General features: G+C 35.1%; 1 protein-coding gene across 1 annotated transcript in view; it reads left to right on the top strand.

The window, feature by feature from the left end:
• The first annotated feature begins 1,184 nt into the window (after positions 1–1,184).
• Positions 1,185–22,848, top strand: part of LOC131153592 (ALBINO3-like protein 2, chloroplastic) — an 85,690-nt gene continuing 64,026 nt past the window's right edge. The window contains exons 1-2 of the mRNA XM_058106006.1: positions 1,185–1,790; positions 8,708–8,814. Of these exons, the coding sequence (XP_057961989.1) occupies positions 1,327–1,790; positions 8,708–8,814 (571 nt within the window). The 5' untranslated portion in view covers positions 1,185–1,326. The remainder of the gene's footprint in view (positions 1,791–8,707; positions 8,815–22,848) is intronic.

The following is a 22,848-nucleotide window of genomic DNA, read 5'->3' as shown; positions in this document are numbered from 1 at the left end:
TCACTATGGATGCTACATAATATTATCATCGTCCAAGATATGATATCTATTTGAGACATTTCATTGAACAACGTTCGGGAGATAAACCCTTTTGCAGAACTGTCACACAAAAGATCAATCAAGACCCGAGTTTGAGCTTTATAGTCAGATTTAACAAAGTGATGGGACTTGGGAGCTTTTGTTGCTATGACACCTTCAAACTTTCAGATTGTTGAACAATGTAGCGAGATATCTCTTGTATTTAGATTTGTGTTTGAAACACGAAGAGGCGACGACCACGACGTGGGTGAGGCGGCTAGGCAAGGGCTTGGGCGACGACAAGGAGCCAAGGCAACTCGAACTCTTGAAGTCTCAATCTCAAAGTCAGTTAGTCAAATGGTGGCCATGAAAGTTTGGATTTGGAGTGTGACCGCGAACTGTGAAACCTGGAGGTTGGAAATTGGAACTCCTAAAATCCAAATGATAGCTGATTTGAGATTATATATAATTTATATACAATTATTAATTATTATTATATAATTAAGTTAATTTGGTTAATCAAAATTAAATATATCCCAAATCGAACTGAAAATCGAAAATCAATTTTTAACTAAAATTAAAACCGAACCGAACCGACCAAACTAGTTCAGTTAATTTGGGATTTAGTTTTCAATAAATTCTGCTCACCCCTATATTCAAGTTCTTTCTTTCCACACAAGTTATAGATATATAGCCAAACAATATTTCACAAATAAAGATTGAGAATAATATTTTTAATATAATGGAGATTAATAATATTTTTAAAAGAAATTTGTAACAAAAAGTAATGCTATTTTAATTTAAAATATATTCTAAGTAATTATTCATAAAATTTTCTATTATACTAAATAAAATATTAACGAAAGTTCTGTTTAAAAATGTGATTTGTAAAATTTAAAGTCCAATTTATATAAATTTAATTTAATTTCAATACAGGTTTATAATTTCCTCTATTCACAATTTTAAAAATCAAAATTAAATTTAAAATCAGGATCTATAATTTTATATGAAAATTAGAAATTATTAGAGAAAGAAAGGAAAAATCCGAAAGAACGTTTTATTAAGAAAAGTTAGAAAAAAAAAAACCAAATCAGTAATAAAAATTAATGTAACACATTGTTAGAATATATTTAATATAAAAACTATAATAAAAAATAAAAATTTTTATTATTATGTTTTTCGAACAGAATCCTTAATCTCAGCGAGTAATTAAAATATGAAAGGTTTTGGAAAGGAAATGAGGTTTTTGAAATAAGGTTTTCCGGCCGCCAACGGCGGAGGCTCTATTACGTCTGTGTTGGTCCTTTAATGGCAGCCTTGAAGCTCTTCTCGCTGCTTCGTCGTCGACAACGTCCGTTCTCCTCACTGCCACCTTCGATCTTCCTTCCCTCGTGCTACCGTGCAGCTCCGACTCCTTGGTCACTGTCACCACCAGTGCCGCCGCCATCGCCACATCCAATTCCATCTCGCAGACCACTTCACTTTCTGCCTAGCCAATGCTTGCTTGCGTGCTCTACTTTCCAGCACTACTCTCGGTCGTTCTCGATTGGTTCTTCGTCAACTGATGACTCAGAAAGCGGGGAACTTAGTCTGGGTGTCGAGTCCACGGCCGAACTGGAGTTGTTGGACGTAGAGATCGGTCGTGGCGGTGGCGGTGGTGGTGGTTTGGAAGTCGTCGGTGGTAGTTGTGTCAGTGATTATGACTCTATTTTCCCTGTCCGTGCAGTTATTTCGTTGCTTGACGGGTTCCATGATCTCACTGGATTACCCTGGTAAGATGCATTTTGCACACGGTTTGGGTTTTTAGAAAATTTTATAAGAATGGGAAAGAAAAAGGGAAAATGGAGATGTTGAATTTAGGTTCTATTTGGCTGATAGGAAAACAAGAGGAATAGAGAACGTGGTTGAGTTTGTTTGGGATGCGCATCATCGTGCACATATAACATGTTTTTTTATGGTACATACATGGTCTAGGTGGTCTGAAAAATAAAAAGTTTTACCTTTTTTGTTTCATTTTAGTAGGACACTGGTTTCCTTTTTCTGATGTATGGAAATGTCACCATTATCTCAACTGGAGATCCTAAGTGCAAAAGAACGCTGAAAATACAGCGTTCAGTTTTTACTCATGCATTTTTCCCGCATTAAATCTTCCCTTTTAAAGTGTAAAATGGTTGCATTCTAATGTTCTCTTAAGAATAGAAAAATCAGTGTCCCTGTATTCAGGAGTTGGGATTTGGAGCCTCGAATTTGGACTTGTGTGGATTTGGACAAATTTCAGGGTAAGTCCAAATTTATACAAATCCATGTCCAGATCAGTGCTCGCGTATTTAGTTTCCATGTTTGAAGCGATCAGAGAGAAATTTATTGAAGCTTTTCTGAGAGAGAAAAAAAGTTTCAATGGGAGCTTCATAATTTCATATGAAGAAATAGAAAAGATATAACAATGTAGTGATTTTGTTAATATAACAATTATAGGTGCGCTTTTATGGAAATAATATGTGATTCATAGGTAAAATATGATATTTGTGTGGGACTCAAAATTAATTATTGATGGATTATTCAGTTCTGGAATTATATTTTGGAAAGGGATGACTGTGGAGCTATGATAGAACTTTTGTGACGAGTGTTTATAAGATTCTAGAAAAGGTGTCTTAAAATGAGTGGAATCTTAGGTTATAAATTTGGATACTCAGAGTGCATATGTTGGGTGGTCATTAGATATTAGATGTTGCCTTAGTAGCCAAAGTTGTTGATGATGTCAAGAGAACTCATAGAAAAGAGTAGTTCTTAGACTTGATTTTGAGAAGGCTTATAATTGAGTTTATTGGATATTTTTCTTTAAACAATGTTAGAGATGAAGGGCTTTGGCTGTAGATGGAAAAAGTGTATAAGGGGATGTATTTCCTCCACTATTTTTGCAATTATGGTGAGCATGAATCTTAAGTGTCGATGACTTCTTATTTGCTTTCTCGTTTTAGTAGTTGTGTTGGATTTATCATTTAAGATGATTAGTCAATGGTTTAAATAGAGGTGCAATAGAGGGTATATGGGTGGAGTCCAAGGATGTTGTGGTTCTCATGCACAAATTGATCATGACATTATTTTATTTTTTATAATCTTTTGAATATTATTTTGTTTTACGATGTGCATAATTTTGATTCATTTATTAGGGAGTGTGGTTTGAGAGACTTCCTTTAGGTAGTGCTAGTTTTACATGGCCGGTGGGTGAAGCAAGGGTAGTGGCTATTGCTAGTGGACCTGATAGGTTCTTGTTTTGCAATGAGTGGGAGGATGAGTTCCATAATCTCTCTAATGCTGTTTTACCTAGACCCACTCCAAATTACTTTCCTATCTTGTTGGAATCAAGAAAGGTTTGTTGGGGCACTACTCCTTTCAAGTTGAAAATATGTGGTTGGATCATGTTTCTTTCTAGCCTTTGGTGAGGAATTCTTGGAGTGAGGAAGTGGAGAGGGGCTTAGAAGGGTTCAAATTTATTAAGAAGCTAAAGAGGTTGAAAGAGAACTTGAAAGAGCGAAATAGAGAGGTATTTAAAGATATTACTATTAGAAAGACTAGTATTTTAGGCGAGTTGGACAAGTTAGATAGGAAGGAAGAAGGAGTAACTCTATCAAGAGGGGAGGAATTGAAAAGGGTTTCTTTAAAGAATGAATTGGAAGAGGTGATTTTGGAGTAAATGAGAAGTTGGAGGAAGAAGAAAAAGTTTAAATGGATTAGTGATGGTGATTGTAATTTTAGATTTTTTCATAGGATAGCAAATAGGAAAATGAGGAAGAATTTGATCATAGAGTTGGAGGTGAATAGGGGGGCGATCATTTTAGATCCTACTCGGATTCTTTCTGAGATCATTGATTTTTATTCTAGTTTGTTCTTTGAGGAGGGTGTTAGTAGATCAATGGGGGGAGGTTTAGAGTGGGATCCTTTGTCTGGTTATAAGATAGCTTGGTTGGAGAGACATTTTGAGGAAGAGGAAGTGAGGGCTATGGTCGTTTGGATGGAGAGGGATGGGCTCTTGGGCTGTGGGTTCAATTTGGCATCCTTTCAAGATTGTTGGGCTGTGGTTAAGGATGACTTGTTTAAGATTTTTAATGAATTTTGTTGGTATGAAATTTTAAGCAAGAGTGTTAGTTCCACTTAGATAATTTAGGTGCTGAAGAAAAGTTGGTTTATTAAGATATTTGGCTTTAGACCTATTAGTCTAGTATCTAATATTTATAAAATTATCACTAAAATACTACCTAATAGGTTGAATTTGGTGCTGGATAAGACCATTACTAGTCAAGGTGTGTTTTGAAGGGTGGGGGGGAGACAGATTGTGGAAGCCATTTTTATTGCTTATGAAGTTGTTGAGGATATTCAGAGAAAAAAGAAGGGGCTCATTTTTAAGCTGTATTTTGAGAAAGCATGTGATAGGGTGAGTTGGAATTTTTGGATAAGATTTTTATAAGGAAAGGGGTTTGGATAAAGATGACGTAAATGGATGAGAGGTTGTATGTCTATTGTGAATTATTGGGCTTAGTGAATAATGAGCCTAAATCTTGGCTTAGGGCCACAAGGGGGATTAGACGAGGTGACCCTCTTTCCCCGTTTTTGTTCATTTTAGTGGATAATGTTTTGAGTAGGATGGTTGATTGGGCTTTGGATAGGGATTTAGTGAATGGGTTGGGAGTGAGGAGGGAGGAGGTGATGGTCTCGCACCTTCAGTTTGTTGATGAAACTATTTTCTTCTAAGAGGATCACATGCCTTCATTTTTGAATATTTTGGGTATTCTTTATATTTTGAAGAAGGTTTCTAGGCAAGATCAATTTGTGGAAGGTTGGTATTGCTGCAATTAATGTGCCTGTTGAGCGTGTTAGGGAGTTGTCCTTAGAGATGGGGTCTGTTGTGTTGGCATGGCTGTTGTCATATTTAGGGTTCCTTTGGAGGGTAATCCCATATTTGTCAGTTTTTGGGATCCGGTCGTGGAGAGAGTGTCTAAGCATTTAGATGGGTGGAAGATGCTCTTTTTTCTCTTGGAGGTAGAAACACTCTTATTTAGGCTTGTTTTTCTAGTTTCTAGTGTTGTATTTTCTGTCTATTTTTAAATTTTCATGGGGGTTTCTCACAAGAGTAAGAGAAGTATAAGGGATTTCCTATGGTTGGGGGTAGGGGGCTTTAGGGATCATTTGGTGAGATGGGAGGTGGTGTGTAGGTCTAAACAGGAGGGTAGTTTGGGTCTTGGAAATTGGTGTCTAAAAACATGGCTCTCCTAGACAAATGGCTTTAGCGGTTCCTTCTGGAGGATTCATCCTCATGGCATGGAGCTGTTAAAAGCAAGTTTGGACTTGGGGAGAATGGGTGGGTTACTAATTTGGGATCTACATGTTCTTTGGAAAGTCCCTGGAAAGCTATCTCTTAGATTTATCCCCTTTTTATTCCCCATATTAGATTTTTGTTGGTAGGGGATATAATATTTGTTTTTAGAAAGATCTTTGGTTGGTTAATGTTATTTGTCCACCATTTATCCTTTACTTTTTCTTTTGAGCTCAGGGTAGAATGGTTCCAGTTCCTCATTTATTGTTGATCCAAGTGGTCCTTTTCCTTCTTGGAATTTTCATTTTCGGAGGTCCTTGAATGGTAAGGAGATGGAAGAGTTTTCCTCTTTGCTAGTCTTGTTGAATAATTGTTAGGTCTTTGGATTCCTTGGGGGGTTTATTTTTGCAAACCTTTTTATGATTTTTTGATTAATACCGATTCTTCCTTTCCTTTTTATAAAGCTATTTGGAAGGCCAAAGTCCCTCCAAAATTAAGGCTCTTATCTAGTTGGTTACACTTAATAGAACCAATACCAACAATTTGTTACAGATCCAGGAGACCTTTGAAGTCTATCTCCTATGTGTGTTATGCTTTAAACTGTTCAGAATCTGCTTTGCATCTTTTTATGCATTGCTATTTTTCCTGGATGGTTTGGAACAAGTTATTTGTTATTTTGGGGAATGTTGGGTTTGTTCAGAGACTGTAGAGTATTTTTTGGTAGTTTCTTTTGTTGGTTTTGGTAGGAAAAGGGAAAGGGCAGCATCATGGAAGCATGCATTATTTTTGCAGTTCTTTGGGGTCTTTGGCTGGAACGTAATGTGTGTATTTTCTATGGAAGAAAGTGTTGTATTTGCTGTTTCAGGAGAAGATTTTTAATTTGGCTTCTCATTAGCGAGTGGGTCAGGGAAACTTTAAGCGGGGGTGAGTTTTTCAGATATTCAGCGCTATTGGCATTTTTGGCTGAAATGTTAGTGGGCACTGGTATTTTGTTTTGTTTTTCTTTGTTATTTTGCCTTTCTTTGTTTTTATCTGGATCTCCCCAGATTTTGTTAAGGAGATTTCTTATTCTCCTGTTTGTATTTTCTCAATCTATCAATGAATTTTTTCTTTTGCTAGAAAAAAAACTAATCTCCTGATATTTTGTGTTTTGCTAACGTGCTCACTGTTTTGCTAATGTTTGAGAAAGTGTATAGGTTAAAAGTTAATCTTTCAAAGAGTTAGTTGGCATTAATTTATAAAAAAGGGGGGGGGTGTTTAAATTAGTTTGTGGTCCATGGTAGAATGTGTTGTTTATATTGGCCTATTTACGAGGTAAGTGTTTCACTTGGGTGCCATTTGTTTCTGGAGATAAAAATGTTTCCTAAGAATGACATTCTTGGGAATCTCATTCCTAGGAATGACATGCATTCCTTTTATGGAAATATTTTGTTGGAATGTACATAGAATGCCTATATCTGGTCTATGTTGCGTGGTTCAAGAAATCTTGGCAGAGACAACAAAAGCATTCCGGTTGTACCCTTGACCTGTGTTTGGAACAATGTATGAAGAATAATCATATTTTTAGCACAAAAACTTACTAAGAATATTTACCAAATTAGATTCATGTCTTAAAAATTTCAATCATCATAAATGAAAAAATAATTGAATACACAATAATAATATTACTGTTTTTTATTGCTTTTTATTTTTAATATTATAAATTATACGTATTACAATAATTTGCAATAATACTATATCAAGGCATTAATGTTCAACTGGCCAATGTAGTGGGGGCAATTTAGTTCCACAATTAGGATGTCTTTGGGAATGGGTTTTCTGTGAAAGATACCCATGTGGGAGCCATGTTTTGTGTGAATTTTTCATTCATATGGAATGTGATAGTACTGCAACATTACTTTCCTACCCAGAACAAACATTGGAATGGAATGCCATGGGAATGTTGAAAGATGCCACAAGCCTAACAGCCCTTCAAAAGTAAGCCTAAAGCCTTGTACTTTTGGAATTTGGTTATTGATAAGGTGGATCCAGATTGTTGGAGCACCCCAGATCTCTAACTCCATAGCAGCTAACCTCCATCATCAGATGGTCAGGTGCTGCATCTCTGCTTCTGTCTTTTTGAAAGCGGGGGAGAAAGCCGACATATGCTCAATCAGTTGCATAAGTTCCTCATGCAATAAGAGATTGGATATGTGGTTCTTAGATTTCCCGTCTTTTTATTCCTTCAAGTGAGGTTCTGTATGAGCAATGAGGAGAGAGTTCATTTTCTGGAGGAGAGTGGGTTGAGGAAACCTTGTATTTGTCTTTCCTAGCATTGCCTCTTTTGCCTTTCAACATTTCTCATTCTTGATATTTGCAGGGGTAATGTGGCTTCTTTTGAATTTTTTCTTTTGAAGGAATTTAAATGAAAGGGAAGCAATTGATTTTTTGTTGAATTGATAGGGTTACTTGATTCTTTTTGCCCTTCTTCCTAAGGAGATGGTAGGTTTTGGACTTTCAATACTTCAAGAGGCTTTTCCTGCAAATCTTTATTTTGATCATCTTATTCATGACCCTAGTGGTGTTTGGTTCCTTTTTCGCATTCTTCTGTCTAGAAAGGAAAGACTAGTTACCAAAAAAAGGGCCTTTACCTCGTCCACAATTCTTAATAGGACTAATACCAATATTTTACTTTTCAGGTTAGGAGAACCTAAGGGTCTGTAGACACGTGTATTTTTGTCTCCAAGGGGGTGAGACAAGTTCATATTCGTTTTTGCATTGCACCTCCTCTTGATGGATTTTTTTAAGGGCATTTGTAAGTAATATTACCTTAAGGACATTTATGAGTAGTATTATTTAAAGGTAATATATGAGTAATATTGTAAAAATATTATGGATTGTCTTAGCCTCTTTGTCTTTTCCTTGCATAAGAAACACTTTTTTACCAAATATTTCCCTCTATAATTGAGTCTGGTATAAGTTTACATTTGGTTCATAGATTCCAGGAATAGAATGAAATTAGATTGGTTATAATATAAATTGTGTAGGAAAATTTAGGTAAAAGTTACTCATGCAAAAGTTTTTTGTTATTCCAACCAACATGGAGTAAGATAGGGATAGACATTTTTTTTTTCTGATAGTCATTCCATATCTATTCCATGTTATAGATTTATAAATTTTTTGTGTTCTCATTTTCTTATGATGACAAACACGTCTTATTTGTAAGCTTTTAACTATCAATCCTTATATTGTAACCAATTATTGGAATAGATGTTCTACAAACGAAACAGAACCTTAGTGTATTTAAAGATCTAGGCCTGATTTATTGACTTCTACTTGTTTGTTAATGTTTGTAATGGTGCTCTATATTCTTTAAATTTGTTTTGAATGACTTCACAGGTGGATAGTAATTGCTTCCTCCACTCTGGCTCTTCGACTTTTGCTATTTCCCGTGCTTGTTTTGCAACTTAACAAGCTGAAAAGGATCTCTAAGTTATTCCCTAAATGTGAGTTTTTTGTTTGACCTACTATGACTTCATAGCTCTTGCTTTTATCTTTCTTTGATGTTTTTTTGGTATTGTCATTATCAAAACTGAGCTATGTGATTTTGTTCTGCATATTTAGTGCTTTCTTAAAGTTTATTTGAGGTCACCCTGCAATGTTATCATTTTTTGACTAGTGTTAAATGATAAATGCTTGCACTAAAGGCCCTTTCAACCATTACTTGTAGGGGTTTTGGCAAAGGAAAGTGTTGAATAATTGGGTAAATGGAAGACCTAACCTCAATGATAAGTCTCTCCCTCAATTTATGATATATGTCAAGTACAATTGTAATGACCATAATACCCTTACTAACTCACACTTATTACAAAAAAAAAAAATAAAACACATAATAATAATGCTCAATGACTAAATAATCATTAACACTCCCTCTCAAGTTGGAGCATATATATTGTATGGTCTTAGCTTGTTACAAATGAATTTCACACGAGTACCTCCCAAGGCTTTAGTGAACAAATCAGAAACTTAAGACTTCAAATGAGTGGTTGTAATGAGCTTCTGTACAAGTTTCTCCTAAATTAAGTGGCAATCAACTTCAATGTGCTTTCTTTGCTATAGAAGACTGGTTTGGAGGCAATATGAATAACAACTCAATTATCACACATCAAATCGATAGGCTGAGAATGTGGAAAACCTAGTTCTTTCAACATGTTCTTCAACCAAACAAGTTCACATGTAATGTGTGCCATAACCCTATATTTTGACTCAACATTTGACCTGGCTGCCACAGTTTGTTTCTTACTTTTTCTAAGACACCAAATTACCACCAACAAAGATACAATACTTGGTTGTGGATCTTCGGTCGAAAGGTGATCTAGCTCAATCTGCATCTGTATATTCCTGAATATGAGTGTGACTCTGATCCTGATATAAGAGACATCTTCTTGGTGCACCTTTGAGATATCTCAAAATGTGAAGTATTGCATCCCAATGACATGTTCTCGGGGAATCGAGAAACTGACTCACAACACTTGTTGCAAAGGATGTATCTGGTTGAGTGACTGTGAGATAATTCAACTTTTCAACAAGTCTCTGGCACCAACTTGGGTTAGGCAACAAATTGCCCATATCTGACACTAACTTACCATTGGGATCCATGGGTGTATCAATAGGTTTGGATCCAACGACCTCGTCTCATCTAAAATATCAAGAACATACTTCCTTTGTGCCAAGATAGTTCTCCTACAAGATCTTGATACTTTTAGATCCAAGAAGTACGTCAATGGTCCATAGTCCTTGGTCTAAAACTTAGTTCGTAGGAAAAGCTTTAGGTCACAATGTCATCCACATACACAATAAGCAAAATCCTACTAGATGGAGTATGACAATAAAATATAGATTAATCTACTGCATACCGACAAAGGCCAAACTCAAGTACTATGACACTAAAATGGTCAAACAAGGCTCTTGGAGATTATTTTAATCCATATAATGATTTCTTAAGCCGACATACTGAGCCTGACTCCATTTGAGCAACAAACCTAGGTTGTTGCTCCATATATACCTCCTTATGAAGATCACCATGTAGGAAAACATTCTTCACATCTAACTAATGTAGAGGCTAATGACAAGTGGTGGCTAAAGAGATGAATAAACGTATTGAGGCAAGCTTAGCAACCAAGAGAATGTGTCTAAATAATCCAAACTGTACGCTTGTGTATACCCTTTAGCAACAAGGTGGGCCTTCAAACGAGCCACAAAACCATCCGGGTTGACTTTCACATTGTACACCTAGGGACAACCAACCACAGACTTATTAGGAGGAAGATTCGAAGAGGTACCTGAAAAGTAAGGTGTATTCCCAAGAGAGGGGTGAATTGGGATTTAAAACTTTCTTTGAACTCTTTTATTAATTCTTTCTCAACTCTTCACACATGTATGGTTCGACTTTCAATCACAAATTTAGACAAGCATCAATTTAATTTTAAGTCTTTATGGATGTGTATATCAATTTGAATGCTTTGCAAGTTTCTCAATACTTCTTTCAGCAAATTAAACCAAAACTCAATAAGTTGATTCAATTAATCAAGATAAGCTTCACAATATGAATCAATATAGAAATTCCAGCAAGCTCCAAGATTTTGATTTTGATTTTGATATTGGATTCAAGTATGTAGCTGATGAATGAATGACCTGTATTAATCAACATACTCCTTTAGAAGGTTTCCGCAAGATTCAATCAACGTACTCCCTTAGAAGGTTTCCGCAATACTCAATCACAAATTAATTTCCAGCAGTTCAATAAGCTTCCACGCAATTTATATGTGCAGAAATTTAAAAGAGAATAGGGAAGAAAGAAACACCAAGATTTTTACGAGATTTGGCTATACTCGCCTACGTCCTCGCCTTAGGTACACCACCTAAGGATTTCACTATACCACTCCTTTAACCGGGCGGAGCAGACCATTTACACACTCCTTCAAGTAGGATGAAGCCCTCCTCTCCTAGCGATACCCCATACTTGGTAATCCAACGATTCAACAATCCTAAACCATCAAAAAAACAAACAAGAACAATTCTTGTGTACAAAGATCATTCTCAAAAGACAGCTGATTAGTACAGGTTAAAGTTCAACTAATATACACAAATTTAAAATATCAATAAATAATTGAATTGAAGCTCAGAAAATTTATCACCGGGATCTTCTTTCTTTGATTGAAAAACTTAGTATATGTGCGCAAAGATTGGTGAGAATAGATCAGCAAGACTCAGTAAAATCTGAGCAAAGAGTGTGAGAAAGAAAGCTTTTGAAAAGTGTTGGCAATAAGGCTTGATTGCTGAATGTAATTCTTGATTGTATGTAGTTGTATAAAATATTTTGGTTTTCCATGTATTTATAAAGTTAAAAAGGTTCTATTTCGTGTTCCTCAAGTTTCTTTGAGTGTTTCTCAAGTTTTTACGAAGATTGGGGTCCAAGAAATCTAATTTGGAAACTTTTCTTCGCTGTTTAAAAATAGCCGTTGAGAAGTTCAGTCGACTGGACTTATCGAGGTCCGTTGCTTGGACTTTAAATTTTAGTGAAATATGAAAGTCAGAATGGGGTCAGTCGCCTAGACTCATAGGGGTCAGTCGACTGGGTCTATTATGTTTTCTCAAATTAATTCAGCATAAATGTCAGTCACATGGATAGGCAAAAATTCATGCTTTTATATTGTTTTTTTCAAAAACTTTTGTGAGCTTTTACTTGCCAAATTAATTTGAGTCTTTTGAAGTTATTTTCTGGGGTTTTTCAAAATTTGGTCTCTAAGTCTATAGTTAATCCTAATGAGCTTCAAAGCATCCATATTGACTTTTAATTGAAGTACTTACATAAGACTTTCTTAAGACTTAAAAACAATCTAAATGTGAAGTCTTCATGTATATCTTTCTTTGAGTCCATCTTGACCTTGACCTTCAATATTCTTTAAGCTTGTATCAATTTTGTTTATCTTTGAACAATTAAGCTTTCATTTGATAACTTCTTTGGAATGTAGACTTTCAATAAAGGCTTGTGATCACTTTGATCTTGAACTTATATGCTTGTTTCCTGAAACATCATCACTTTAACCAATTCCCTTGATTTGTTATCATCAAAATAAGATTCATAAGCCTTGTTAGGCCAACAGTACCAAATCCCAAGTATCATTATCATGTAGAGCACACATCTCTTCATTTAGTGCCGTCCTCCACCTAGAATGGGATAGGGCTTCAGAAATAGATTTTGGAAGAACAACAAAAAACAGAGTACTAACATTAAGTCCCAAAAAGCATGAGAAAATAGAAAAGATTGTATATCAGATTTTTCAATAATTTCTAGTAATGAACAAAAATCATGATATTATTACTTAACAAGTATAACTTCCCCTAAATGAAATATATTTCATATTCAATAAATTCATAATTTCATTCTTGAAAGACAAACTATGTATTCATGTATAGTATGAGTGTAAATATCATGTAAAGTTATCATCATTATCAGTCATCATCAGCAAACATCATTATCAATCATGTGTTTAAATTTATTATGCCATGCTCATGCTCAGTTTGCTAAATTTTCTCCCTTTTTTATATCAACAAAAGGATAAACTGAAAGAAATATTATGCAAAGGTACGAAGGGCCAAAAAAAAAAAAAAATTCGCATTTGGATTGCAATAACAAAGTGCATAATCCAGCATATATTTCAATCATAACATGGTCATCCATTATTCGGCATGCCAAAAAACATAATCCAACATCAGCATGTGAACTAAGATGGTCAAGAGAAAACAAATAAAAGAGCTAAGCAAAAAAAATAGTAGTGTCAAACATTTCAACCTAGCTTAGTGTTTGGTTTCAGAAAATTCTTTTGTATATGGATTTACCAATCTTCAAATATCTTTCCAAATTTTCTATTGAAGCATATAATTCTTTGAATTTAATTCTTTTGAAGCCTTGTACAATTCATCCTTTTATTGTGGCCAACAATGTCATTCTTGTATTTATTTGTTTCAATATAATAATCAACAATAAGCTCAAAAACTTATTCTTAAGATTTTCATATTCCATTTCAATTTGCTCAATAGCCTTGTATATTAGTTTGAACAAGGATAAATTTTCTTTTTGGAAATTTTGAATTCTTTGGATTTCTTAGATTTTCTCAGCTTCTCAGGTTCTCTATTATAGTAGATATTTCAACTATTGATAACTTACATTTTTAAGTTTTTATCTACTATCCGAGTGCATTTATAGTCATTGCTAAATCTCTTAAGATTGGCTACTTTAAACCCTGTAGGCTATGGAGGCATTTCCATATTTAAGTACAAATTTATCTTTCCCAATTCCTAATAAGAATGACTATTCCATGGAGTCCTTGGTTTGTGAACTAGGCTTTCATCTTGGTACCTGTACTTTCTTAGGTCTTGATGGTTTAACAAGAGACATTTCTTTTACTCTCCAAACTTGTTTAATTTTCACACCCTTTCTCTTTAATGGACATTCAAATTTTATGTGTCCTTTCTCCTTACATAGAAAACATGTGGTATGTGTGTAAGCATTTGAGGAGGTGCTAGCATAGTCTTTGGAGGCTTTTGCAAAAAACCCCATGTAGAGTTTCTTTTTCTTTGTGTTCTCAACTGCATTGAATCCTATGCCTTCTTTATCCAAAGACATTTTTTGTGATCCAATCATTTTATCAAGGTTTTCTTTTCCTCTAGTAAAATTGTAGATTATTTTATTTTGATCCTCAATTTTCTTTTCAAGGCAAAGTATTTTTGAATCTTTTATTCCTTTACATTTAGCTTGCATCCTTACAAGTTCTTTAGTCATCTGATTTATTTTGCTTTCAAGTTCATCAATGACTAAATCCTTTTCAATCGAAGTTTGAGATCTTAGATCTTTTAGTTCTTTCATCGTCTTTTCATTCTTGCCTTCTAATATCTTGATTTTTAGATTCTTTTCTCTTTCAGCAAGATTTTTAGATTCTAATTCTTTCATTACAACTTCATTCTTATTTTTCAATGAAGTATATCATTTAGTTACTTTAACTAGAATCTTATGAATTTTGAATAATCTGTTTGTAGTTCTTCATAAGATGGTCTACTCTCATCATTGGATTCATCAGATGAATCGTCACAAGAATCATTAAATGATTTGGATGAGGAGTTTTGTACCTTCATCATTGTCCCATGCCATAAGACAACCATTTGCAATCTTTTGGTCACTTGATTCACATTCTGAGCTACTAGAACTTATATTGTCTTATGTGGTGGCTTTCATTGCCTTTTTCTTTCTCTTTTTAGAATCCTTATTGAGCTGTGGACAATCTGGTTTTATGTGTCCAACTTTCTCGCAATTATAGCATGTAGGAGGTTCTTTCTTTGTTTTCTTTTCATTAGTTTCTTCTTCATCTGATTTTGCCCGGAATTTTCTTTTATTCTTCTTTCTAAGAATTTTTGCAAGTCTCTTCGTCATGGGGGCTATTTCGTTATCATCCATTACCTCATCATCTTTATCGCTAGAACTTTCACTTGAGGCTTTAAATTCAATAAATTTCTTGGCTTTAGATTTTCCTCTATTTATTTAGTTTTTTGCCATCTCATATGTGAGTAGGGATCCTATTAATTCATCTAGGGAGGAGTTTTTCAAATTTCTTCCTTCAGTTATTGCAGTGACTTTAGGTTCCCAAATCGGTGGAAGTTCTCTAAGAATTTTTCGGATCATTTCATAGGTTGAGTAATTCTTTCCCAAGGCATTAAGGAAGTTTATTATATGGGTGAACCTAGTGTGCATACTAGTAATAATTTCATCTGGGTTCATCCTAAAGCCTCATACTCACTTATGAGCATGTCCATTCTATTATCTCTAACATCAATCGTTCCTTCATAGGTTACCTCTAGTTTATCCCATATTTCTTTGATTGATTTGCATGCGATGGCCCTATTGAATTCATTTACATCAAGAGCACAATATAAAGCATTCATAGCACTTGAATTGCAACATTTTATGGTCATTATCGGTCATCTCTTTTTCCTCTTTAGGTATTTCTTTACTATCCACGATTTTAGTAGGGATAAGGTCACTAAGTGTGACAACTTTCCATGCTTTCCAATCCATAGTTTGTAAATAAATTCTCATTCTTTGTTTCCAAAAGGTGTAGTTTACACCGCAGAAGAGAGGTAGTCTATAAGAGGATTGACCTTCAGCAAAGGGAGATACGCTTAGGTGTGCCATAGAGATCTTTATATAGCTTCTAATTTAAGATTTGCTATAACCCCGCTCTGATACCAATTGAAAAGTAAGGTGTACTCCCAAGAGGGGGGTGAATTGGGATTTAAAACTTTCTTTGAACTCTTTTATTAATTCTTTCTTAACTCTTCACACATGTATGGTTTGACTTTCAATCAAAAATTCAGACAAGCATCAATTTAATTTTAAGTCTTTATGGATAAGTATATCCATTTAGATGCTTTGCAAAATTCTCAATATTTCTTTCAGCAAATTAAACCAAAACTCAATAAGTCAATTCAATCAATCAAGATAAGCTTCACAATATGAATCAATATAGAAATTCTAGTAAGCTCCAAGATTTTGATTTTGATATTGGATTCAAGTATGTAGCTAATGAATGAATGACCTGTATTAATCAACGTACTCCTTTAGAAGGTTTCCGCAAGATTCAATCAACATACTCCCTTAGAAGGTTTCCACAATTCTCAAATCACAAATTAATTTCCAGCAGTTCAGTAAGCATCCACGCAATTTATATGTGCAGAAATTTAAAAGAGAATAGGGAAGAGAGTGACACTGAGATTTTTTCGAGGTTTGGCTATACCCGCCTACGTCCTCGCCTTAGGTGCACCATCCAAGGATTTCACTATACCACTCCTTTAACCGGGCGGAGCAAACCATTTACACACTCCTTCAAGTAGGATGGAGCACTCCTCTCCAAGTGATACCCCATGCTTGGTAATCCAACGATTCAACAATCCCGAACCGTCAACAAAACAAACAAGAACAATTCTTGTGTACAAAGATCACTCTCAAAAGAGAGCTGATTAGCACAGGTTAAAGCACAACTAATATACTTCAATTTAAAATATCAATAAAGAATTGAATTGAAGCTCAGAAAATTTATCATCGGGATCTTCTTTCTTTGATTGAAAAACTCAGTATATGTGCGCAAAGATCGCTGAGAATAGATCAGCAAGACTCAGTAAAATCTTAGCAAAGAGTGTGAGCAAGAAAGCTTTTGAAGAGTATTGGAAATAAGGCTTGATTGCTGAATGTAATTCTTGATTGTATGTAGTTGTATAAAATCTTTTGGTTTTCCATGTATTTATAGAGTTAAAAAGGTTCTATTTCGTGTTCCTCAAGTTTCTTTGAATGTTTCCCAAGTTTTTACAAACATTGGGGTCCAAGAAATTTAATTTGGAAACTTTTCTTTGTTGTTTAAAAATAGCCATTGCAAAGTTCAGTTGATTGGACTTAGCGGGGTCAGTCGCCTGAACTTTAAATTTCAGCGAAATATCAAAGTCAGAATGAGGTCAGTTGCCTGGACTCGCATGGGTCAGTCGACTAGGCCTAGTCTGTCTTCCCAAATTAATTTAGCATAAATGTCGGTTGCTTGACCAGAATGGGTAAGTCGCCTGGACAGGCCAAAATTCATGCTTTTATATTTTTTGTTTCCAAAAACTTTTGTGAGCTTTTACTTGCCAAATTACTTAGTCTTTTGAAGATATTTTTTGGGGTTTTTCAAAATTTTGTGTCTAAGCCAATAATTAATCCTAATGAGCTTCAAAGAATCCATATTGACTTTTAATTGAAGTACTTACATAAGACTTTCTTAAGACTTAAAAACAATCTAAATGCGAACTCTTCATGTATGTCTTTCTTTGAGTCCATCTTGACCTTGAGCTTCAATATTCTTTAAGCTTGCATCAAGTCTGTTTATCTTTGAACAATTTAGCTTTCATCTGATGACATCTTTGGAATGTAGACTTTCAATAAAGGCTTGTGATCATTTTGATCTTGAACTTATATGCTTGTTTCTTGAAACATCATCACTTTAACCAAGACATGTTAAATTCCCTTGATTTGTTATCATCAAAATAAGATTCGTTAGCCTTGTTAGGCCAACAGTGCCAAATCCCAAGTATCATTATCATGTAGTGCACGCATCTTTTCATTTAGTGCCATCCTCCTCCGAGAATGGGATAGGGCTTTAGAAATAGATTTTGGAAGAACAACAAAAAATAGAGTACTAACAAAATAGTAATAAGATGGTGCAAGAAATTATTAAAAACAAAATTAGAGATTGGATGTTGGGTACAAGTGCGTTTACCTTTCGAACAACTTTAGGAAGATCAACATCATGGGAAATAAGATCATCCGATGAGGGAACTAGAGGTACAATAGTAGACGTTGGATGGGGCACTCCCCCCTTGAGTTGCTGTGTGTATACTTGCAAATTGGGATTGTCCAAGTGTTGAGAAGGACTCAAATTGGATGAAGATCTAGGAGGATTGGGCACATATAGTACGTTTTGATCTAGAAGGCAAGACAAAGGAAGAGACTCATCAAGTTCAACAAAACTCAAGGAATCAGAGTAGTATGGTGTAGACTCAAAAAATGTGGCATTAGTAGAGACAAAGAATCGATGTAAGGTAGGACTATAACATCAATACCTTTTGAGTATAGGAATAGTCCAAAAAAATACATTTGATAGCACGAGGATCCAACTTATCTTTTCTCGGAGTTAATTGATGGGCAAAGGACACATAGCCGAATATATGAGATGGAAGGAAGAAAAAGTAGCCTTAGGGTAGATAACCGAAAAACATGGGTTTTAGCCACTAAGGATGAAGGATGACATTTTATTGATAACATCACTCCAAAAAACTTTAGGGACATTCATTTGATACAATAGGGTTCAAGTGACTTCAAGAATATGTCTGTTTTTCTGCTCTGCAACTCCATTTTGTTGTGGAGTGTGGGCACAAGGGGACTGATGGATCATACCAAAACTAGTCATATGGATACAAAAATGGGTAGTAAAGTACTCCTTAACATTATCATTATGAAGTATCCTAAATGGCACATCAAATTGAATCTTTATTTGGGAACATAAGGCACAAAAGATATCAAATAACTCGGAACAATCTTTCACTAGATATAATTGAGTCATCCTAGAGTAGTCATCAACAAATGTAAGAAAGTACCGAAACCCCAACTTTAATGTGACGCGACTAAGGCCCCAAAAATCGGAATGGACTAGCATGAAAGGACTAACCGCCCGTTTATCGACTCGACTAGCAAAGGGAACCCGATGATGTTTGCCCAATTGAAAAGACTCACACTCAAGATCAGACACAGAACTCATGTAGGAACTAATTGTTTCAACTTGTCCAAGGATGGATGACCAAGGTGACAATGGATTTGAAGTGGTGTAGTTGCGATTGGGCAGGCAATGGGTGGAGAAGGCGACTCAAAGTAGTAAAGCCCACGAGCCTCATGTCTTTTTGTAGTTGTGCCAATTGTTTTTCTCGTATTCAAATTTTGAATAACGACAAAATTAGGAAAGAATGTGACAAAACAATTTACAGACTTTGTAAGCTTACTAATTGACATGAAATTGAATGGAGATTTAGGAATGTATAAAGCTGAAGAAAGAGAGATGGAAGAAGTAAGATTTACTTTTCTGATCCCCTTAACAACAATAGTGAACCCATCAACAAGGGTAACTTGAGGTAGATTTTTAGGATACTGGTGGTCAGAAAAGAAGTTGGTTGCACCTATTATGTGGTCAGTGGCAGCAGAATCGATAACCCAAGGACTAGTGGGAAAGATACCAGATTACATACAGACTATAGGATTACCTTTTTGGGCGAAAGATGCAATGTGATAAGATGCTTGTTGAGACGATTGATACTGTAGAAACCTTGAATATTCCTCCTATGATATAGTCATAGTATGTGGTTTACTCAAACAAGTGACTAACAAGGGAACCATACTTTTGGGATTTGCAGATTCCATCCCAACATTCACAAACTCAGACCAATGATCACAAGGTTAATTGCTAGAACAATTGGAACAACCACGAACAAGGCGACCCACCATGAACAAGTCACAAATAAATTAGTACAAGGCTGCCAGAGCACCAAGAAACTTAGACGCAGCCCCAAGAAAGAAACACACAACATTGGAACAATTGGAGAGGTGAACCACCGAAACTACCATGGACAAATCATCAACAAACTTATATAACACCATGGTCTTAAATTTCCATGAAATTGTCGAAATTTCCGATTTCCGTCACCCTCGAAATCGAAATGGCAGTCGATTTCCGTCTTGCATAATTTTCGTCGAAATCTCAACGAATCATCTGAAATTTATTGAAACCTTGAAATTTTAGCGAAATTTGTCGAAATTTTAACTATGCAATGAAATTTTGCCGAATTTCAAATGAGAGATTCAAGAGTGAAGTGAAATTTCTCTTTTAATTTATTTTATTTTATTGAAACAAAAGGTTATCACAAGTGCTTTTGAAATTATATGAAAAAATAAACTTATAGTAATATATTAATTTAACCATTCATGTCTAAATTATTAATATTTGTATAATAAATAATTTTTAAATGATTTATGAATTTCATTTGCATTAACTGAATATGTTTAATGTACATTATCTTACAAGCATGTTTGATACACATACTATTTTACGACTTTTCCATTTCAGACAAAACATAGATGTATTTAATTTGTAATATATTAGAACTTATATTATTATGTTTGTTAATCATTTCTAAAGTTTCACAAATAATTTCATGCTTTACTAGTAGTTTCTGTTATTTTTTCTAATCGAAATCGAAATTGACATTGAAATTGAAATTTCCGTACTTTTGGAGCTTTGAAATTTGAGTCGAAATTGAAATTTAAGACCTTGTATAACACTGCCACAGTCTCACAAAAAACAGCTTATGAGCACTACCACTGCTCCAAGGGAGTTACCAATGACTGTTACTAACACTGAACAACAACTAACAAATTATGGGTGCATGGTCACAAAAAAGAACATACCCAACAGCTTGATATTTTGGTAAATGGAAGAAATTAGAACATTGAATAAAAAAACACAGCAACTCCTACTGTTTCAGACCCACTAAACTCAATAACCATTGATAAACAGCTTGACGAAGCATAAAACGACCATTCCTCAGTGCCACACGAGCAATTAAAAAAGTTGAGATCTTTGGACAAAAAGCATCATGAAAAACTCCATCAACATGTTAATAGAGGGATTGGATCACTGCTGGATGATTTCAGGTCAAAAGCATGCCTGAAAGCAACTTCATGCGCCGGTGCCGGCGTGTGAGGTTGGCCCTGGCAGCCTTCGACTGATGCGTGAGGGCGCGTGGGACACTTCCTGGAGATGGGATTTCAGTGGGGGGCAGATCGACAGTGTCTGTGGGTGATTATGGTGTTGTTTTTGTAAAATCTATAGTAGATTTTGTGTTCTTGAACTGGCAGTGTTGCCTAGGAAATTTCCAGCGACTGGTCTGACTTTCAGCTGCTGCTGGCTGTTTTATAGGACTACAGTGTTGCTGCAAATTCTTCTGTGATGGTAGACTTGCTGCAGATTTTGGGTTTTAGGCTTCGGTTTTTTTGGTGGTGGTAACAGTTAGGGTTTAGGTTTCAGAATCATGTTTTGATACCATGTTGAATAATTGGGTAAAATGGAAGACCTAACCTCAATGATAGGTCTCTCCCTCTTTTTATAGTAAATGTTAAGTACAATTGTAATGACCATAGTACCCTTCCTAACTCACACTTATTACTAAACTCTTAACACATGATAATAATGCTAAATGACTAAATAATCATTAACAGAAAGGATAGGAAAGCTCTATGGCATTGCACTGTTTTGGCTATTATTTGGTGTGTTTGGTTGGAAAGATGCTAGAATATTCAATAGTGTGGCTGCTGCTAACAATTTGCTTTGGAGTAGAGTGGTATATCTTGTGTTGCTGTGGGTGTCAGCAAATGGTTTTTTTTTCATTGTGTTTCTTTATCAGACTTGCAGTGGGGTTGGTTGGCTATGTTACATTGAGTTTGGTTCTCTGTTTAGGTTGCATTCTTTGTAACTAGTTTCTACTTATGTAAAGGGAGGATTTCTTAGTCTCCCTGCCTTCTTTTTTACTTTCCTTTCTCTTTCTAATTTTTTGATGTACAGTCTACTCTCCTTTATAAATAAATAAATAAATGCTTGCACTTCAGAACTGGTGCAGTTTCACATATCACTCTGATTTTGTATATTGTTTAATGTTGTTTTGTTTGGAATGCTCACTAAGGATATCTAAATAACCCTCTCACTCTTCACCTTTTTCAATTCCGGTTATCTTGATTGAAGAATGTGAGAATAGTGTCTGAAGAATGCACGATTTCAATTTGTTATTCTATTGTATTCTGTCTGTTAATCTCTTTTAATATGGGTGGGTTTCACTGCAAAATTGTTGCTGATAGGAAGGTCTTCAGTTTTGAGCTTTCTGGAAATTGCAGGTATCTCTTCATATTGTTGAGAATGCTGGAAAGAAGTCGTCCTTTATCTTATTGGACTGAAGTGATTATAGGTGGATCACATTACAATTGCACCCATTCTGGTGTTCTGTCTGGGTGAAGTGATCATCCTTGGGTTTGATAATAAGGCTGTTTTGAACATAAGCGTTTGGAGAAAGGAGGGGTGCGATCCACTGAATTCATATGGGAAGGGAGTGTTGGGTTGGTAGTGGCTATACAAAACTATAAAAGCTTTAGGGAGTGGAGATCCTTCCATGATGGAGAATCAATCACAAATGTTATAGGACATTCTCAGTTATTTTGCAGAGAAGGTGGTCCAACAAATGTGCCTTGGATAATAGCAAATGGAGAAAGGAGGTTTTTCCAAGGCAGGGAAGGTTTTATGAGATTATCAATGTTGGAACTGTAATATGTTGATTTTCTCAAAAATGGATCTGGCCAAGCATGGAGATTTTTTGGGATTTTGTTCTTAATAAAAAAATTGAAATTTGTTAGAAAATAATATTTTTTTATGACAAAAGAAGATTTTGTTAATAGATAAAGAATTTACAAGAGGGAGAATGAGATATCGCCTTTGACAAACTGGGAAAATCCAGAAATAGACAAATAAAAACATTCAAGGGAGGTGATCATCAAGTCAGTGTGTTCCTCAATTCTCTTTGATACTCCTGAAAGCTTGCCCCTCTGAAAAATCCATAACCAACTCACCACAGTGAGGCCAAGCACTGAATTTTTTCCCAAACCAACATCCAATTTAATTTTTTTCTAGAAAAATATCCAAGTATTACGTTCCATCCATATTCCTTATAAAGCCGCAAAAAAAAAGAAAAAAAGAAACTACACTTCCATAAAGTTGTCCTATCCCTCATTCTACCAAAGCCTACAAAGGATACATCTAACAAGTCTTCCTCTGAAGGTCATATCCAGCTCTCTTCCATAACACCAAAAA

This window comes from Malania oleifera, chromosome 4, assembly GCF_029873635.1.
Source record: "Malania oleifera isolate guangnan ecotype guangnan chromosome 4, ASM2987363v1, whole genome shotgun sequence".
NCBI classification, from domain to species: Eukaryota; Viridiplantae; Streptophyta; class Magnoliopsida; order Santalales; family Ximeniaceae; genus Malania; species Malania oleifera.
Note: the sequence above shows the minus strand (reverse complement) of the source record. Positions and strands in the feature narration are given on the sequence as shown.